Consider the following 19,108-nt stretch of genomic DNA (forward strand, 5'->3'; position numbering starts at 1 on the left):
GTATTTGTGCTTCTGCCATTTTTCTCACTTCTGCTTTCTCATTCCTGTATGACCCCCTTCATCCTAGCTGTATATCTTTTCATATGCTCTGTCAGGCAGCATACTGTAAGCAATTTGCCATTTTCCATTCACTATGTTTTTCCTATTCTCTGCTTCACCAGTGTTATCTCTGCTCTTATTCTTCTGTATGTTTGTTCCCAGTTTTGTCATGTATTAGATCTCTGTATTTTTACTGTTAGATCTGTGCAGTGGTAAACACATCTTTGGTTTTAATTCTATGTGGATTCTATTTTTATAAATGTATTAATGTCTGTGTGTATAGAAGTACACATGTAGATACTGATATATTAATGGATATATAGTTTCTATTATATGCAGTATAATATGTGTATATAACTATATACAAATATATATGCAGCCATATATATCTGCAGCCATCTATGTATTATTATATCTCAAAATAATTTGGCCTTTTGCCAGTTGTGTAATGCTACCTGCTTACTTTAAAAAAAAAAAAATCTGGATACATCTCTTGAATTTTCTGTGTTTCTCTGTTTCATCCATAAAGGCAAACAGCTAAAAACATCTGTCTAGAAATAAGGGTATTTTCAGTTTTATACCATGCCAGATTAAAAAATTAGTAGCAAAACTTAGATTATTTTTATTGGATTTGTTATTAATTACACTTATTGGCTGTTTTCCTAAGTACTGAATTTATGGTTCTTTTGATCTAAGCAAAAAATTTAATGTACTTTTTCTCTCAGAACTGTAGTTGAGGGGTATTTCAACTATGCAGTGCTGAAAGGAAGAATTAGCAGTTACTCTGTACAGTTGTGGTGGGTGTGCTTCCCCTCTCAGCTGAGCACCCACAAGCCACTTTTTACCTCACCTCTGTGCCTCACTCCACAGTGGGACAGGGGAAGACAGCAGAAGAATGGAAGTGTGAAACCTTGTGGATTGAGGAAATATAGCCTAAAAGTACTGGTGATGTTCCAGTAATACAATGAGAGTGTCAAATTAGACCAAGGCAGTGGTCACAACTTCTGGTGTTTCTTAAGGTCCTTTTCCTATAAAATCACCTTTTCTTCATTTATTGTAATACACTTCTTTACAGTTTTAAAGCAAATTCAAATTCATGATAATGCAGCCTTTTGTAAATTGATACTCTTCCAAGTGTTCTCTTTCTTTAGGTAGAAATAATTTACCCCAAACCAGAGCCTTGTTAAAATCTGTAAATCGTTACTTGCAAATGTTAATATTGATTGCATTGTCTGCTTAGAAGATGTTGTAACAAATACATTTGCTTGTTTCCTGAAAAATGACTAGGTGAAATAAACAACGGGATTCTGAAGATAGGGTCTGTGACCATGCCAATTTATAACTCAGCTGAGAAAATGAAAGTGCCAGATGTTTTGTTTTATGAAAATGCACAAGTAAGTACAAATCTCTGACTTCTGAGTTAGAAAAGTTTGTTGAATGTGTACTAATGGGTATGCTCATATGTATAGTAAATAATGTACTAACTAAATTTTAAGGATATATTTCTGAAGTAGTTTCTTTAGTCTTAAATTTTTCTCCTAGCATTTGCTGATCATTACAGATATGTCTTCATCCTCGTGCAAAGAGATTATAACAATTCTGTTGAACATTTTGTTTGTTTACTGCTGCTGGACTGATCCACCCTTAGGGCTGGATTGTAGATTGCATCCTGAGACTGTTTTACAGGCCTGTTGCATAAAGTTGTACCTCCCTGGTGTGAGTTGACCTTGGCTGAACTCCAGGTACCCACCAAGCCACTATCATTCTCCCTTCCTAGCTGGAAATGGGAGAAAAAATAGGCTGGAAAACAACTCATAGGTTGAGATAATGCAGTTTATTAAGCAAAAGATTGTGTGTGCACAATCAAGAAGAAAAGCCAACAATATCATTCTCTACTTCCCACCAGCAAGTGATGTTCAGCCACTTTCCAGGAAGCTGTGGGCATCAGCACATGCTCTGGTTGCCTGGGAAGGCAAACATTGTAAATAACAAATGCCCCCACTCCTACTCCTTTTCTAAGCTTTTGTGTCTGAGCTGATGTCAAATGGTATGGAATATACCTGTGGTTACTTTGGGTTATTTGGCCTAGGTGTGTCCTGTCCCAGGATCTTGCTTACCGCAGTCTACTAATGGGGAGAAAATACTGGGAAGACAGTGCTGATGCTGTGCCAGCCCTGCTCAGCAGCAGCCAAAGCAGTGGTGAGGCTGCCCAAGCTCAGAGCAGAGCGGGACAATCCCCTCCTTTGCCTGCTGGTGATGCTCTGCCTGATGCCCCCAGGACAGCGTTGGCCCTCCTGGCTGCCAGGGCACTGCTGACTCATGTTCAACTTGCCATAGCCCAGGACCCCCAGGTCCCTTTCCATGGCACTGCTCTCCAGCCTCTCATTCCCCAGTCTGTCTGTACATCCAGGGTTGCCCCATTCCAGGTGCAGAATCCAGCACTTGTCTTTCTTAAACTTCATGTGGGTGATGATTGCCCATCCCTCTGATTTGTCAAGGTCTCTCTGCAGGGCCTCCCTGTCCTCAAGGAAGTCAACAGATCTTCCCAGTTTTGTATCATCTGCAAACTTGCTTATTACCCCTTCCCATTCTTTAGTATCTCCTCCAAGACATGTATGAAGATGATGAAGAGCACAGGAGCCCTGTGAAACCCCACTACTGACTGATGTCCCCTCATTCACTATAACCCTTCGTGTCCAACCAGCTCCAACTCAGCCAGACCCAATACACTCCTTTACACTAGAATTAATATTTCATGTTTGAAAAGCAAGGAAAATAGTACTTAGAAAATTAGTTATTTGAGTTATTAATTATTTCTTTTAAATAGTCTAGCTTATTAATTAGACATTAGTGTCAATTAGTTCATAGTAGTAGTAAAGAGTGGTTAATGAATACAAGGAAAAGGAAGATCTTTATGACTGTGGGCTTTTTGGTTTCTATTTCTCCAGCACCCCATTTTGTAGAGCAGCTTTCTTCTCTGTCTAGCCTAAAAGCGTCAAAACTGTCAGACAAAGGTATCCTTAGAAAGAGATTTACTATCTTGGTTACCTTTAGAATATTTTGCTACTGAAAGGCAATACTGATAGCATGATCTGGTGAAATACTTTGCTTTTAGGGGCCTGGTATGGGTTTCCACACTTCTTTTCCTAGTCCTTTTTTGTACCTCACTTACAATTTTGCCTCAGAAAGACTATGCTACATGGGTCTCACCTATTGAAGGTGATGACAAGGGGAACAGATGACAGACTTCTTCATCTTCCTTACTAACATTTCATGTGAGATTTTGTTCTCTGTTGCCATTTTGATAAAGCACATAATTTGTATCTCTTGGAAATGAAATCCTGAGTTCTCCTAGGACTTAACACCTGCTTTGCTTTTTCCACCTTCTTGCTTATAGCTTCAGAAAACCATAGACCAAACTGTGTTCAGATTTTATTCAGGGAACTTATGTTAAAACTGCTGTAGAGAATGACCTGCTCTGTATCTGTCTTTGAATAGCTATGCCTGCTAAATGCTGAAGGAAACAGCAACCAAATACCAGTCAGGATAGGTGTTCCAATTTCTAAATGAATTCTACTCTTATTTTCTGTATTGCTACTTTGCAGTTTGGTGATTCAAGTGCTGTAATGATCATTTAACAAAACCTGCTGGAGAACGAATTTGATTTGAGTTTAGTGCAGTGCTTCATTACCTAAAAGCCATGGAAATAAACTGAAAACAGAGAAAAAGATATGTCCTCAGCCCTCTGTAGTGCTGCACAGTGTAATGAAACACGTACATTTTTGCCTTTATATGTTTGGTCTTGAAACTATTCACATTACAGTGAAATTTAATATTGCCACAGAACATTGCTGTTGGTCCACAACAGGTGTCATAGGGATGTAATTTTTTTTGGTAATATGCCAAGTGCAATTTTCAGACAAGGCACTGAGGAACATGGATTGATAAAGGTAACGGATGTGTCTACATACAAGTCCTTTGCATAAATAGCTAATATTACATATCTGCGTGCATCATAACACAATGCTAATTTAAGTCCTGGTGCAAAAAAAGAACCAACAAAAGAAGAAGTATCATTACATAGTATTTCTGGTGGGTAAGCTGCTTTTCAGGGGAGCCATAATGTACGTATATTTATTCAGTTTAGGATTAAAAAAAAGTCATCAAAAGGATGTATTTGTGTCTTAGCAATAAAATTCAAAATTGTAATCAGTGTGTGTGGTAAACTGACTTCCTAGAATTTCTCGTATGTCTGGTCATATTTATTCTCCTCAGTTACAAATTTCTAGTGTATACACATGCCAAAAAATAGAATAATTTTCCTTGAAGTGCTCTCCTTAAATTGTGTGTTGAGCATTCAGTAGTCTTTTGAAATGCCTGGTTAGGATTTCATGGTATTAAGCTGTGTTTACAAGAGTTTCTTTCCCCACCCCCAGCCTGTGTTCTACAGAGATTTGGAAATTTAAAATATCCTTCACACAGAAACAAAGGGGTTTTATGCTCAGAAATTATAAGCAAGCCGCTGATTTTTAATTTTTATATTAATCAAGTCCTAGAGATGAGATGATCATGTATTTATTTAAAGACAATCACTCATTTCTCTAAGTAGGTTGACTGACCTACTTACAGATGACCTATTTTTACTAGATACAGTGGAGAAATATACACGACTTCATTGCAAGTAAAGTAGTCTGCATTGCCACATTATCCTGAAATCCTTTCTATCCTTTTAAACAAATCATTTGTGAGAAGCGAGATAAAGTACTGGATGTACAGTGTATGTTACCTGTTATGATACTGGATATATATATAAAAATAGATGTCCAGCATTTTGGCTTCAATTAGGCACATATGAACTAATAATTAATAAAAATGGATTAGTGAGGCACATATTGTAAGACACATATAAACACATTCAGACTTGAATATGCATTGTCCTATCTTTATCTTCCTTGAAAATAAAGTTTGATTAGAACAAAAAAAGTATATTTGTTATTAAGTTAGACCTGGTGTTTAATGTTTAATAATTTATATATTTATATTTATATGTGTATAATTAACATATGTCTTTCATTCTCTCTATCTGATTTCTGTAATGTTCTACTAGGATATTGCTGGAGAGTTGGCACAAACTAAAAGAAAGTTCTTACACTCTGGGTGACAAGCATTCAACTAGGCTAAAAGGAAACATACAAGGAATGATTACAAAGAACTAAAAGTATTTAGGGAAATCAGGCTCCCACAATGCATTTGAGCAGAGAATGTAAATGCTTTCTTGTTCTAGTCACTGGATATATTGCCTCTGCTATTATTGGCTGAGAGGCTCTTGCTATGTAATAAGTAGCTGTAAGTATAAAGTTCAAAAATATTTGGCCTCAAATCCTTGAAGTTAAGTTCCTGTTGTACCACTGTCATTAGTGAATGCATAAACTTGAGAGCATAAAATCAAGTGAATGTTGTGGTTTTGTTTATTTAGCATATGATGGTAATGGAAGATATGCTCAAGGACTTTCTGCTGGGAGAACATCTTCTTTTAGTTGGCAACCAGGTGAGTTAAATATTTCTTGCAATGCATGGAACAAACTCGTTATTCAGTAACAAAATTAAATCTCTGTTTTGCTTCTTTGTAATTGCATTCATTTCTACTACTGAGGTATTTGGCCCATTTTTCAATTCCTTATTTAACAGTGTCTAGGGGTGTTATGGGCACACATTTGTGGAAAATGTAAATGCCGTAAATGTGTTGTATATGGTTGTCAGAGTAAAAAGTCAAGGCATTAATCACAGAATATTCTGAGTTGGAAGGGACCCACAAGGATTATCAAGGTACAAGTCCTGGTCCTGCAAAGGACTATCCTTGAGAATCACATGCTGTTCCTGAGAGTGTTGACCAAATGCTTCTTGAACTCTGTCAAGCCTAACCACTCCCCTGGGGAGCCTGTTCAAGTGTCCAAACACCCTTCTGGGTGAAAAACTTTTTTCTGATATCCAATCTAAACCTCTCATGACATAGTAATAGCTATATGTAACATCATGATCATTAAAATCTACAGTTAATGGCTTTGGTTATCCTTCTTGATTATGTATCAAACCACTCCTTTAAAATCTCCAGTGGTAGGTAAGGGGTGACACTTCAGTATTACCTAAATCCTACTGATAGCTAAATATTACTTTTCTCTAAAAGAGTAGCAGATTTGTATACTTCTTTGGCTAGAATCTTGGCTGATCAATACTTTATTGGTGAGGTTTGTTTTTTTCCAAAAAGTAATCCCCCTTTAGTTTAGCTGTCCCTTAGCAAGGATGCAATCATTTTTTAGCAGATGTTTCTCTTTTTGTTTTGCAATAGTCTGTAGAAAATGTCTAACACAAAGCACTTATGATCTAACCAACATTGCAATGAATATAAAACGCTAATTATTATTAATGTATGTATATTGAAGTATATATGCTGTTTAGCTTCCTTGTTATCAATTTGAATTTACAAAGATGGTTTATTTGAAACCTCTGTAGACTTTTGATGGATAAATGCCAGCTTCTCCAAAAGGTTTAATCTCTTCATAAATAGAAATCTATCTATTTCATAAATGAAACGAGATCTATTTATTTTATTTCATAAACAGTGCTGTCTATGCCCTCTTCCAAGCTGGTGTTGAAAATGTTATGTAGTACAGATTGCCTGCAGCAACTGCTGGCAGGGAATAGCAGGAGCAGGCAGAACCACAGGAAGACAGAGGCAGGGACAGAGTCCTTAATGACAACTTTTGCGGTCCCTCAGTGCCAAAGCAAGAGTAGCAGGTCTGGGGACAGCAGCCATGGTCATCCAAGTGCTCAGTGGCTGCCAGACAGGTCCATGGTGAATGAGGCAAGTCTGAGATCAGGCTGGGTTCAGCAAGATCCCAGGATCAGGGCCAAGCACAGCATTGCCACAGTGCAGGTTGGGAAGAAACCAAGGCAAGGGCTTGAGTGTAAATGCAGCTCCCAAAGCATGGGAGACAAAGGAACCCCGGCAAGGCAAGAAAACCATGTCAGAGCTGACCTTCAATACTGAGAAGTAAAACCCTAGGTGTGGGGAAAGAGCTTGTGTATACCAGTAGTAAATCAGGGCTCTGACACATACCTCATTTGGCAGAAAAGTTTTGAAGACTATGCAAGTACAACTATTAGGAATAAGGGATTTTTCCAGCAGTTGTATTCTCATCTCTAATAACTTAATGCATGTCACATTTTCTTCCATCTTTTGAGTCTCTAATTGAAGACAGTATTAAAAGATTTGACTGAACTATTGGAACATATTGCTTTGATTCCAGACATCAGCTCAGCTGTACCATTAAGTTGGAAAATTAGTTGATTTGCTGAGCTTTCTCTTTGGCAAATCAGCAATACAGTTTTGTTTTTTTTTTTTAATTGCTAACATACTTTTGAGTACTTCCAGGTTTACTCTTTACAAATTTGTTCCATACAAAGTTTTTGTATGTGACTAAGAAAAGGCCAACAGGCCTTTTCCTTTCAAAATACTGTTTTTTAAGTTTGAAGTGCTGTATTTGCCATTCTGCAGTCTTTTCAGAGCCACAACAGTCATTCTTCATTTCTCAGGAATGATCACTAACCACTTAGAAATTCCTTGGCTAATTCCTTAAATATTTTACTGTAAATTTGTGCAGCTTATGATGAATCATGTTCAAGTACTTTAAAAGCAACCATATTGCATCAGTTGTGCTTTCATGCAGTATGTGTAGATACCTCATTGAAGATATTAGTGTTTTCATCCATTTTTTGTAAAGAAAATTATTTTTAAAAATCTTTTTTTTAAATTAGTTTTTTTTTTTTCTGTTCAGTTGCTTTTATCAGTTCAGTCTGTATAAGAAGCTAGGGTTTTGTGATGCCTTGATATATACATCAGAGTGTACCTGTGTTTCCCATTTGGAAAAAACAGATAATGATTTTGAGGAGATACAAAGTACTGTTTTGAGTTCCTTTCTCTTAAAAATATCTTATTAGTGAATGAGTGAAACATGGAAATTCAGTGCAATAAGTGAAAATTCAAATTCTCTGAACCTTAGTATTTCAAAACATAGGACTAACATCCCTTTGAATGCTTGTGTCATTTCCTAGAATATTAATTGAGTTGGCATTTACCTTAGGACATAATCTGGTCTTCAAAATGATGACTGTGTAAGTATCTCCATTTAACTGTAAGTTAATGTGCAAGGCTTGACCTGTAGTCTTTCTTTTAGAGTCTGGATTTGGTTTTGGTTGGTTGACCATATGTAGTTTTCCACCTTTGCCTCTTTTGTTTGCACAACACATGTACACACACAAAATTCCTGTTAGCTTAAGGCCTCTGTCTTTTCAAAGTCTGTAAATGTGGTTTCTTCTATAACTCTGAGAGCTGACTGATGAGAACCCTTTTACCAAGACTGTTTTCAAGTTACAGACTCCGACAATTAGTATCAGTAAATTATAATTAAATTATCTTGGTGGATGTTAGGGACTGGCTTTTTTAATGAAACTGAGGAGAGTTTGAAGACAAGTGTCAGATGGCAGCAGATATTTTTAGAAGTACTCAGCTTCTGAAGTAAACTGCTTTTCCACACTTAAATCATGTTTGTTCCATGGGGCTTATATGACTCAGGATTTCACAGCATAAATGTTTTACATGAAATATAAATATTGGTTTACAGTGGTTGATGATTTACTTTGGATGTTAACTGGAATGTGTTTCCATTTTGTATACAAAAAAAAAAACAGGTTTCTTTGAGTTCAGTGGATAGATATGAATTTTCAGCTATAAAATATTTCCAAGTAAAGGACATGCCAGTGCCTTAAATATGGATTCTGATATTGCTTCCTGAATGAGCCTGTAGTCTGAGCGTGAATTAATTCATCTGTGACCATCTACAGTTTCTCAAAGCACCTGCAAAGCAGCTTCTTCTTTGGCTGAGAATAAGAAGCTGCATATTGCTCTCACACCAGCAGGCAAAGAGCAGCAAGAGCTCCCCATTATTTCAAATGTTGCAGTGACTGTTTATGTGCTTATTAAATACAGGTCTTGCAGTAGCTTTTGAGCTTCATGAGACAGACTGGAGTAGTGATTCTTACTACCTAGGAGAATTTTTAGACTGTGTTTTGATGATATTTTTCCTGATGGATGATGTGCAGTTCATGGATTGGCCACTACTTATATCTTTTACTGTCTCCTTGGATTTTCTTCAGCAAATGCAAGAGAAGCTATATTAATAAATAGAGTTTGTTTATGTGGAAAACCTTGGAAAATAGCATTGGCTGAAATGATTTTATTTTGTCTCACAATTTTAAATGTTAAATATAAATTTCCCAAATAGTTGCATTTGGAGGTTATGTAAAGAGGTGTGTTGGATTCTTTCACCTTTATTAGTCATAGGTGAGGTCTTGGCAGCCATCAGCTGTCTTTGAAGATATCACAGATAGTATTTATGGTTACATAGGATCTGTGGCTTTCTGGATAGAGAAGGCTCACAAACCTCTCACTTCTGAATTGTTTTATTGCCATGAAATTCTAGAACACCCAACAGCAAAATTGAGGTTATTTTATTTGGCATCACTCTGTTGCCATGAGTTATTGAGTGAGCTGTTCAGAAGTAGAATGAAGAATTCTGTGAAGATGCTAAATGTTGTAAATAATCTGAAAGAAACTCTGGCAACACTTGTTAAAAGTGTTGATGTGAACCCACAGTAAGCAGACTATCAGAAATACATTAATTATGAGTACTGTGTCCAGCCTATGAAGGCTATGAGTGTCCTATGAGTGGACTGGAGCATCTCTCTTAGTGGAAAGGTTGAGGGAGTGGGGCCTGTTTAGCTTGGAGAAGGGGATCTTGTCAGATCTTGGGGATCTTGTATACAAATACCTTAAGGGTGGATGTCAAGACAATGGGGCCCAATTCTTTCCACTGGTGCTCAGTGATAGAACAAGGGCAATGGGCACAAACTGAAACACAGGAAGTTCCATCTGAATATGAGGAAAAATTTCTTTACTGTGAGAGTGAAAGAGCATTGGAACATGCTGCCCAGAGAGGCCATGAAGTCTCCTTCCCTGGAGATTCTCAAAACCCTCCTGAATGCAATCCTATGCAACCTGCTGTGGGTGAACCTGCTTTAGCAGGGCAGTTAGACTAGATAATCTCCAGAGTTCCCTTTCAACCCCAACCATTCTCTGATTAAAAGGACTTAGAAATATAATGGCATTCTGGTACATTTCCTAATATATTTCCCTGACAGAATGTAATTTCATCCTTTCTGCTGCCTTTCTTCAACTGGGAGATCAACTTACATGAATTCTTGGGCTCACGCTAGGAATTTATTTTATTCTTGAAGAATTTAGTAGGACAAATGATTGAGTCTTTCTTAAAGATATTTAAAATGACATGCTTGATTAGATCTTTTCTTCTAATATAATATTTTTATTTCTAACTCCTTGTGAAATTGAATTAAGTACAACCTGAGAGTGTAATAATATCAGTCATCAAAAAACTTGAAATAGCAAATGTTTGGCATTTCAACTTTTCTAGAAATAAGTCTTGTTTTCCTACTTAAAATTGTTTAAAAATAGACAGTTTCCTCTGCAAGTCAAGAATGTACTATCCCAAACCAAATTTTTATTATTATTGTAAGCATGAAGAAACTGAGCTCCAAATGAGCTAAATTGGGCCAAATGCTATGATATTTCTTGTCTAGAGAATTAGGGATGACAGTTGTGGAAAACTCGGAAAATATTTCTCTGTCAGTGTGTACACATACGAGAATAGGCATGCTTTTAAAATGTGTCTCTGCTTACAGTATTGCTTTCTGCCTTTACACATTAAACTGAAGAACCAGAAGTAAAAAAGAAAAAAGGAATTGATTTTTCTTGTGGATACTTCTTCTCACTGATTCTTTCCCTCAGAGACTTTTTGTATGCTCCTCTCCACTGGACCACAGTTGTCTTACCTCACTGGAAATGCAATGATTGTATTTAGCCTGACAGGGCTCTGGGTTGAAGGGCTCTGGTTGTACTTAAAGTCAGAAAAAGACATCAACTATACAAGCTTATATAGAACTACAGTCAGAGGTGTATCCAAAGCATTCCATTAATGATTCCTGTCAGGGAATTAAGTTGATTATTACAGTGAAATTTTCTTCTTTTGGTGTCACCATAATTTTGGTGTGCCCCAGAGGATAAACTTGTATTTAAAAAAATGAGATACTAAACCACAGAACACTTACTTTTGTAATTGATAAATACATAGATTGCATCTGGGGCAAGAGTTAAAATCACCACTGCTTTTGTATTTAAATCTGTTGCTAACATTCAAGCCGTGATAGGGTCAATTGCAGTGGTCCTCTGGTAGCAATGTCTAGAGTCTGCTGGTGGCAGACCTTCTGCAGTTATTAGAATGCATTGTTCACATTTGTTCCAAGCAGGGCTTCTCAACACCTGGAGTGTGTGAAATAATTCTGCACAGGTACTACAAGTTTCTTTGCTGGTAATAATACATTTTTTTGGAAAGCCAGAGACATATCCTCTGGTCTAAAAATTGCAGCCTCAGCCAAAATAGCCTCAGCAATACATGCATTGCAAATGTCTTTGTTGACAGAAACACGAAAGCTGTAGCCATGAAAGGTGGTTTGGTGCCAAACCCAGGGTTAGAAATGGAGCATTATGAAAAGTGTTTTCATTTTCTTTATTTTCATTGTTCAGCTAAAGGCTTCTGTGATCATGATAATACAACACTTTCTATGATGTTAGAAACTGAGAACTCTGACATGAGGGCTCTGTGTACTAAAATTGTTAACTCAAATTTGTCTTTCATTTTCTAATAATGCAATTTTAAAATTAATTATAAAATGAAACTTCTTGAGGTGAAAAAGTGATAAACTGCTTTTTTACCAGTTTCAAAATTTGTTTCATTATTTTGTAATGAAACAGTGCTCTGATATGGAGAAGATGTGATTGCAGTGTTTCAGCTGAAGGGCAGTACCGAAGAGCACAACATGGCAACTTCTTCAGCTGCTTCAGTATGACCTGCAAATCATTTAAAAGAAAATAAAAATGAGGCAGCCTGATTTAGAATTTTTTTTTTTTTTTTTGCTAAGAGGCAGACTGTTAATTTCAAAAACTCGAGTCCAGTTCCTTCGGAAATTTATTGGCTTTATTTGGGCTGTGGAGGGGACAAATTTCAGTTGTCAGTTCTGCATCCTGAATTGCAAAATGTCTCCTGGGACTTATAACAACCTTGTTTATATTTGAAACTGCAGCTTCTGCTAGGAAATGAAGCCATTTCATCCTTGGTAGCAAGTGTTTACAGTGTCAGTTAGAAGGATTTTTAACTAAGGAATTATTTTGCCTTCTAATTGCATAATTTCTTGTTTGCTATTCATTAGTGCAGATATTTACTTCCCATTTTTCTATTTCAGTTGTCCCATATGTCTGATGGAGTAAAAATTGTCTAATATTTGCTTTCTGAAGTATTTTTATTCTGTTCAGCTGTAACACCAACACAGATGTTCTTTTCTCTCTAATTAGCATATGTTTATATTTCTGTTAAATTAAGTAACTGCAATAATGCGTATATAAATAGTACACATCAAGTGTTAATGGCAAACTGGCTTGTCCTCTGAACGTTACCTTAGCCTCCAATAATTGCAAAATTACATGAGATTATGTTCTGAATCCAATCCAAGTTCAGTTTAGTCTTTTAGTATGTTCATATGAAAGGTAGTTCAGGTTATTCCTGTTTAAATAGTTTACTGCTAGCTGTGTGGGTGTTCAGAAGATCCAGCTTGATCTTTGGCAGTCAGGGCAAAGGAGGGTGACTTTTTTGCCATTTTTGTAATTTCTTGTTTCTTGCCTGTAACTAGAGTTGGTTTGGTTTTTATTTTTCCAAAATGTGTAAGCATTTTCCACATTTCTCGTTCACCTGGAGAAGACTACTACCCATATTCTTTATCCCATGGAGGTCAGGTGAATTTGGAACAAACATGCTTTTTTTGGCCTTACACTAATGCATAGTACTTAAGGGAAAAACTCATCCAAACTCTTGGTTTTTTGGAGTTTCTTAATGGTGCTAAAGAGCCTTCTGAATATCTTTGGTCTCTTCCTTTCTATTATATTGTGACTTCTTAGTGGAGTAGCTGAGACCTAGAGGAATGGTAACTTGTCATGAAGTAGGAATGTAGAGGGATAGAATCAAAAAGCTTTGACTTGAACTTTGCTGCAGCTACTGTCACCAGCCAAAGATTTTATGTGGTACACCACAGCCTCTGTGAAGGCACACAATGTACCCTCTGAAGCACTTCAGTCTAGAAGTTGGGCAATGTTAACTTGTTTATAATAGCTAAAACCTGGTGGGAATGCCTTTTGGCTTTTAAATACTGCATACACCTTTTAAAAAATGTATGATGTTCTGAAATTGAAGTATACTTAAATAAAAGGAAATACGTGAAGAGTGTATAGAGATGCACAGATAAAAATGAGTAAAGGATGAGATGTGGTCACGGCACAGCTCCCATTGACTTCACTGATACTTTGATAACTGTAATTTTTTTTTTTTTAATTACAGTTACGACTTTGTGTAATATTAAGTATGTTTTACATTGGTTCAGTATGTTGATCTCTTTCATCATCTTTGTACTGGCCACAGCTGGCTGGAGTCCCACTCTGCACTGAAACAGGATACGCAATCAGCTTGGGATTGGTACAGAAGCTGTGTGCAGACATCTGCACAGCCATCTTTAGCTCTCTTAGGAGAGGAAGTTGCTTTCAGCATGGGTGTTTTGTGTTTGACATTAGAAATATTCCTGTTTATTCACCCATTTATGATCTGACTGAAAGTAGCAGGAAACATATGTGAATAAAACTGTCTGTGTGCACCACTAGGGGATTCTTAGCCTGTTTCTGGTTACTTTTAATGTCACTTATAAAATTTCTGAACTTGAAAATTTCCCACCAAATGGATACATCCTGTAAGTTCCTGCAAGAACTTGTGAGCACAATTTCATCCGCTTTCACAGCAGTGGAGAGCTGTTTCAGGTGACAGTTTTCAGAAACTACTGTGAAAGGTGTTAAGTGTGTTGCAGCTTCTTACTACACCTATATAAAGCTGTAGATTCTTCTGAAGAATCAGATGGAAGAAGATTCGTCAGGAAGCATGTGGAAGAGCACTAACAGAGTTGGCTCTTCTGTGTGGGAGTCAAGTCTGCAGTAGAATATAGGTAGTTCTATTTTTGTCTCCTCTGCAGTATTTTTTCCTCTTCTCTCATGGTGAGAACTCTCCTTCTGTGATTTCATTATACATATGTGCATGATTCTCCATTTTTACAAATGTAGTCAGAGGAGAGACTGTGGTCCCGTTTTAAGAAGCTGAAACCGTTTGCAATTCTGCAGCTGGCAGTTACCATCACGCAGCTAGAACTTACAGTCATAAATGTCATAACTTGCAGCTCTGAAGGCTCCTATTCTGTTTCAATGCCAAGTGAAACAGATAAGTGGAACCCAAATTGATTTAATCTAATCTCTTTAATCTTTCCTTGGGTTATATTTATCTTCTTTACACTGGTGTAGACTACTAGATACATTCATGCAGTCAGAGTGAGAATCTCAGCAGGGGGATAGTGTCTTGTCAAACAGCTTTTGGCTGGTCTATGACTGAGCTTTTCTTTCGGCTGTTTCCTTTTTCTTTGCAACCACTCTCACTGGCATTCTGAGCTTCCTGCAGCCACCTCCTTGCAGGAGGGATAAGAATTTCTGCGTGTGAGCTGTCATCTTGTTCTGCACCTACATTAGCACTTCAGACCAGATCTAGAATGTACTTTTGAAGGGAATTTCCTTACGGCAGCTCGGTACATACTCATCTCTCTTAGGATGAGAGTGAAGTGGAGGATGTTCCCCAGCAGCCCACCTAATTCATGCTCTTTGATAATTCCTTCCTTGGGACTAGGTTAGACCTGTGCTGAAATACCAGTTCCTAAAACGCTTTTATAGGGCGCACCAGGGTCTTAGCAACTCCTAATTCACTGTCATAATTTTCCACAGCTTGCTAATGCAGACATCCTTCAATAGAGTTATAGATCAGTTTTATCTCCAGCTGAATTCTGATTCCATCTGGGTCTCTTTTTGTAACTCCAGTGGAATTTGATCAGCAACTATTACCAAGGCTATGCCCCAATTCCATGTGACATTTACAGGATGTTTCCTACAACCACCAAGAATTAACTTTGCCTATTAAGTGCAAGACAACTTCCTAGCATTGACATTGCAATACCTTTGTGAGATAAAAAGGCTGGAAAAACTTGTGTTAGTTAAAGGATGCATAGCATGTGTGACATAACTCTAGGGACACAATACTATTTCTGGTTATTTCTAGTAAGACAGGTAGGTATTTTGTGAATATATAGATAAAATAAAATACATGTAATCAACTTGTGTTCTGAATTTTCTGAAATAGATTGAAGTTGTATTTACCTATGAAGGAGTATGGAGAGTATCTTTTCTGGGTTTATAACTCTTACTATGTGCATCTGTATTATGTCTTAATATTATATTTGTTTACTGCAGGGTGTTGGGAAAAACAAGGTTGTTGACAGATTCCTTCACCTTTTAAACAGACCCAGAGAGTATTTACAGCTGCATAGGTAAGAATGTGTTAGATTTCCATACTTTTTTGTTTTAGTCAAATTTCTCATGTTATTAAGACTCATGTTAACTCTGAAGTTAATGTGTGTTTACTATTTGAACAAAGACCCCCTATTATGGCAAGTGACACACAAACCACAGGAATGTGTCTGGCAGAGGCAGTAAGCTGACAGGTTGAGGAATGGGTACAAGAATGTGATGCAATCACCTTGTTTGATACATGAGGAAGTAGAATTCAAAGTGTGCTGATGCTAAACCTTGTTCAAAAGGCAAGTTATATTTTGCTGTCATTTCTGGAAAGATTTCCTTAGCATGAGGTATTGTGTGAGGGAAAAGTTGTTTGAATATATCACTCATCAGACAAGAAACATTTTACATAGACTTTTTGGCTTTTTTCCTTTGGCACTCCTGCTAAGCGCATGTATTTCTTTCTCACCCATAAGAGCTTGGGTTAGAAAAATTACATCATAAGCTAAACAACAGACTTCAAGTCAATAAACCAACTGAAAACAATTCAAAAGCTGAAATAATAGGAAATTATCTGCCTGCTTTTTATAACATGAACTTGAAACTAATAAATGGAAATAAAGAATAAATATATCTAGAAGACTCATTTTCAATTTAACTGAATCCCATTTTAGCTTCATTCCTAATCTTTATCTCTTTCTCTTCAACTTCCTAGCTTCATCCCCCTGCCTCTTTCCATAATCACTATTTTTTAAATAGTGCTAATGAAAATGTCGATCTTTGGTATTTTGCCCATTAACAGCATAGACTCTGTAACACTTTCTCTCTCGCTCTCTCACCCACATTTTTGTCTTCAAATGTCTTGTACTTGTATTCTTGATACTTGGATAGCTCTATCTCATTACTTTTCTACTGTTGTTTTCCTTTATACTATTTTTCTAGACTTCCATCGCTTCTATATGAAATGCTGCTTTTGTGACCTCCTGCTTTCAGCTTTGTGTTAACTTTCCTGCTTGGAACAGCCACCCACTTCATCTGGATAAAATACACTGTGATTTTTGCAAATCCCAATTATGTCACAAAGTACTACACCATTTGTGTCCTTTTGTGTGTCTCCAGTGATGAAGCAGAACAGTGCTTAATATGAATTCATATAGTTCAGGAGAACATTGTATAAGCACCATATTTGGGGTTTTCATGCAGCTGTATGATGTATAAATTACTGCATGCTAGTTGAGACATCACTAGGAAGAAAAATGTGCATTTATTGTCTTGCCAATACAGTGTTCTACAATCTTTATAAGGTACAGGACACCAGCTACATGTTGCAGAATAAACAACAGCTTTACTTTGTCTAATATTAAAGAACTTTTAAGAGTTCTTATAGAAATTAAACATGTACTGGTTTTACAGACAGTAACTAAGAAACTGGCTGTAAGAAAATGTGATGTTCTCCAAGCTAATGTAACAAAGTCAAGTATTTGTGTTGCTCCTAAATTTGTGAACTCTGGAAAGCCTCATTATTTTATGAACCTTTCTGTTACTACTTTTGCTATCTCTCCTGTGAGTGATGTGGAAAGAATTTTCCAGTGGTTCTACAGAAAAATCTGAAAGTTAAATTTGGTAGATCAAGTTAGTATTTCATTAAATCAGGAAATTAATTTTCATGGAAACTGATAATCATAGAATTATAGACTGTGCTGAGTTGGAAGGGAAGCACTAGGATCATCAGAGTCCATGCTGGCCCTGCACAGGACCAAGAATCTCACCCTGTGCCCAAGAGCATCATCCAAATGCTTCTTGAACTCAGACATTTTGGCTGTGACCACTTCCATGGGGAAGCTATTCCAGTGCCCAACCACTCTCTGGGTGAAGAACCTTTTTCTAATATCCAAACTAAACTGCCCTGAAACAACTTCAGGCCATTCCCTGGTCACCACAGAGAAGAGTTCAGTGTATGCTCCTCTGTTTCCCCTCACAAGGATATCTTGCTTTATTATTCTTTATTGTATATATATGTTTCATTATATCTTGCTTTTTTTTATTCCCTCATGATATCTTGCTTTGAATTACAAAGTCTCTAAAACCAAGAAGATTCCACAGAAAGAAGGAAAAAAAAAAGTAAAACTTTAGAGAAGACTCAGGCAAGAAAATATGCTCTATTAAGACCGTAAAATCCTTCTTGGCACTGATGAGAGCAATAGATAAGTATAAAACTGTAAGTTCCCAGCTCTCCTACATAAAAATGTCAGAAGAAAGTATTATGGACTCTAAATAGTTGTCTCCTTTGATATGACCAAAGAAAAAAGAGATTAATTTTACTTCTGTTACCATCAAATTGCTAACTAATTTTACAGAAAGAATGATTTTGCTGGAGTAAGATGTTCTTTATCTGTCATTTAAACATTTAAGTTTGCATCTATTTGGAATTGTCATACTCTCAAGCTGTTTTTTATATTTACAGCTAGTAAATATGATGTGATGCCTTTTCTTGAAATAGAGAATGTAGGAAGTTTTCTTCTTTAGCTTTTGATAAAACAGGTTTACCCCTAAATTAGCCATGTTAAGTCTTAGTTCTCCATTTGATGTCTTTTTCTTACAAGTTGAGATAACTTATTTTTCTAAGCATTTACGTATATGCTACAGCAATTTATCTTTGTTGTAAATGTGATGTTTGACACTGTCAATGGAATACTGTTATTGAAATTCTATTTTGTATCTGATTATCTTAGTGTTCTCTTTCAAGATATTACACTACCTTGTTCTATGTGTCCCAATACATTTCCTTACAAACAATTTGCTTAAGGCATCTTGATTTGATATCACATCTTCCTGTCAGAGTTACTATATTTATTCTAGTGACTGATGACTGGAAAGTGTGATACAGGGTTCATTTAAAAAATCTACTGCATTTTGTGTTGTGCCTTTTCTAGTTCCCTAAAAAATTACAGTAATCTGATGATCTTTTTTCCAAAACTTACCTGAGTTTGCATATGTTATCCTTTTCAAAAGAAATGTAATTTTGCTGTGATCTTTAACAATCCACTTAATGGGGAGTTTGAGGTAGGAAAATGAGCTTATGGTGTCCCTACAAGCAATACTTAACTACAAACTGTGCTTTAATCTTCAGATCTTGATTTTCTTTCCCTCTTTTTCAGCACATGTAATAAGTATAAAATCTAATTATCTGTTTCCCCTATTGAGATAATTTAAAACTACCCTTTCAGCTTTATTGACTTCAGACTTTTTAAATTCCAATTTAAAAAGCTGTTTCAGAAGAAACAGCTTCCTTTGTCCAAGGTACAGGTGGATACTAGAATTACATTGTACTTGTTCTCCGAATTGCATTTGATTATCATCTCTTGAAAGAATATAGGACCACATGAAATAACTTAAATGCTGATATAGCTCTGCAGGTCTGTTTTTAAAAATGAACAATACAGAAAAGCTATT

The 19,108-nt window shown here is 36.5% G+C and overlaps 1 protein-coding gene across 2 annotated transcripts in view; it reads left to right on the forward strand.

Annotated features, from left to right (window-relative positions):
* VWA8 (von Willebrand factor A domain containing 8) overlaps positions 1-19,108 on the forward strand; it is a 179,730-nt gene that overhangs the window by 70,816 nt on the left and 89,806 nt on the right. For both annotated transcript variants that reach the window (XM_053970435.1, XM_053970436.1), the window contains exons 19-21: positions 1,327-1,433; positions 5,516-5,587; positions 15,611-15,687. In XM_053970435.1, coding sequence (XP_053826410.1) covers positions 1,327-1,433; positions 5,516-5,587; positions 15,611-15,687 — 256 coding nt within the window. The remainder of the gene's footprint in view (positions 1-1,326; positions 1,434-5,515; positions 5,588-15,610; positions 15,688-19,108) is intronic.

Source organism: Vidua macroura, chromosome 2 (genome assembly GCF_024509145.1).
Source record: "Vidua macroura isolate BioBank_ID:100142 chromosome 2, ASM2450914v1, whole genome shotgun sequence".
Lineage (NCBI taxonomy): Eukaryota > Metazoa > Chordata > Aves > Passeriformes > Viduidae > Vidua > Vidua macroura.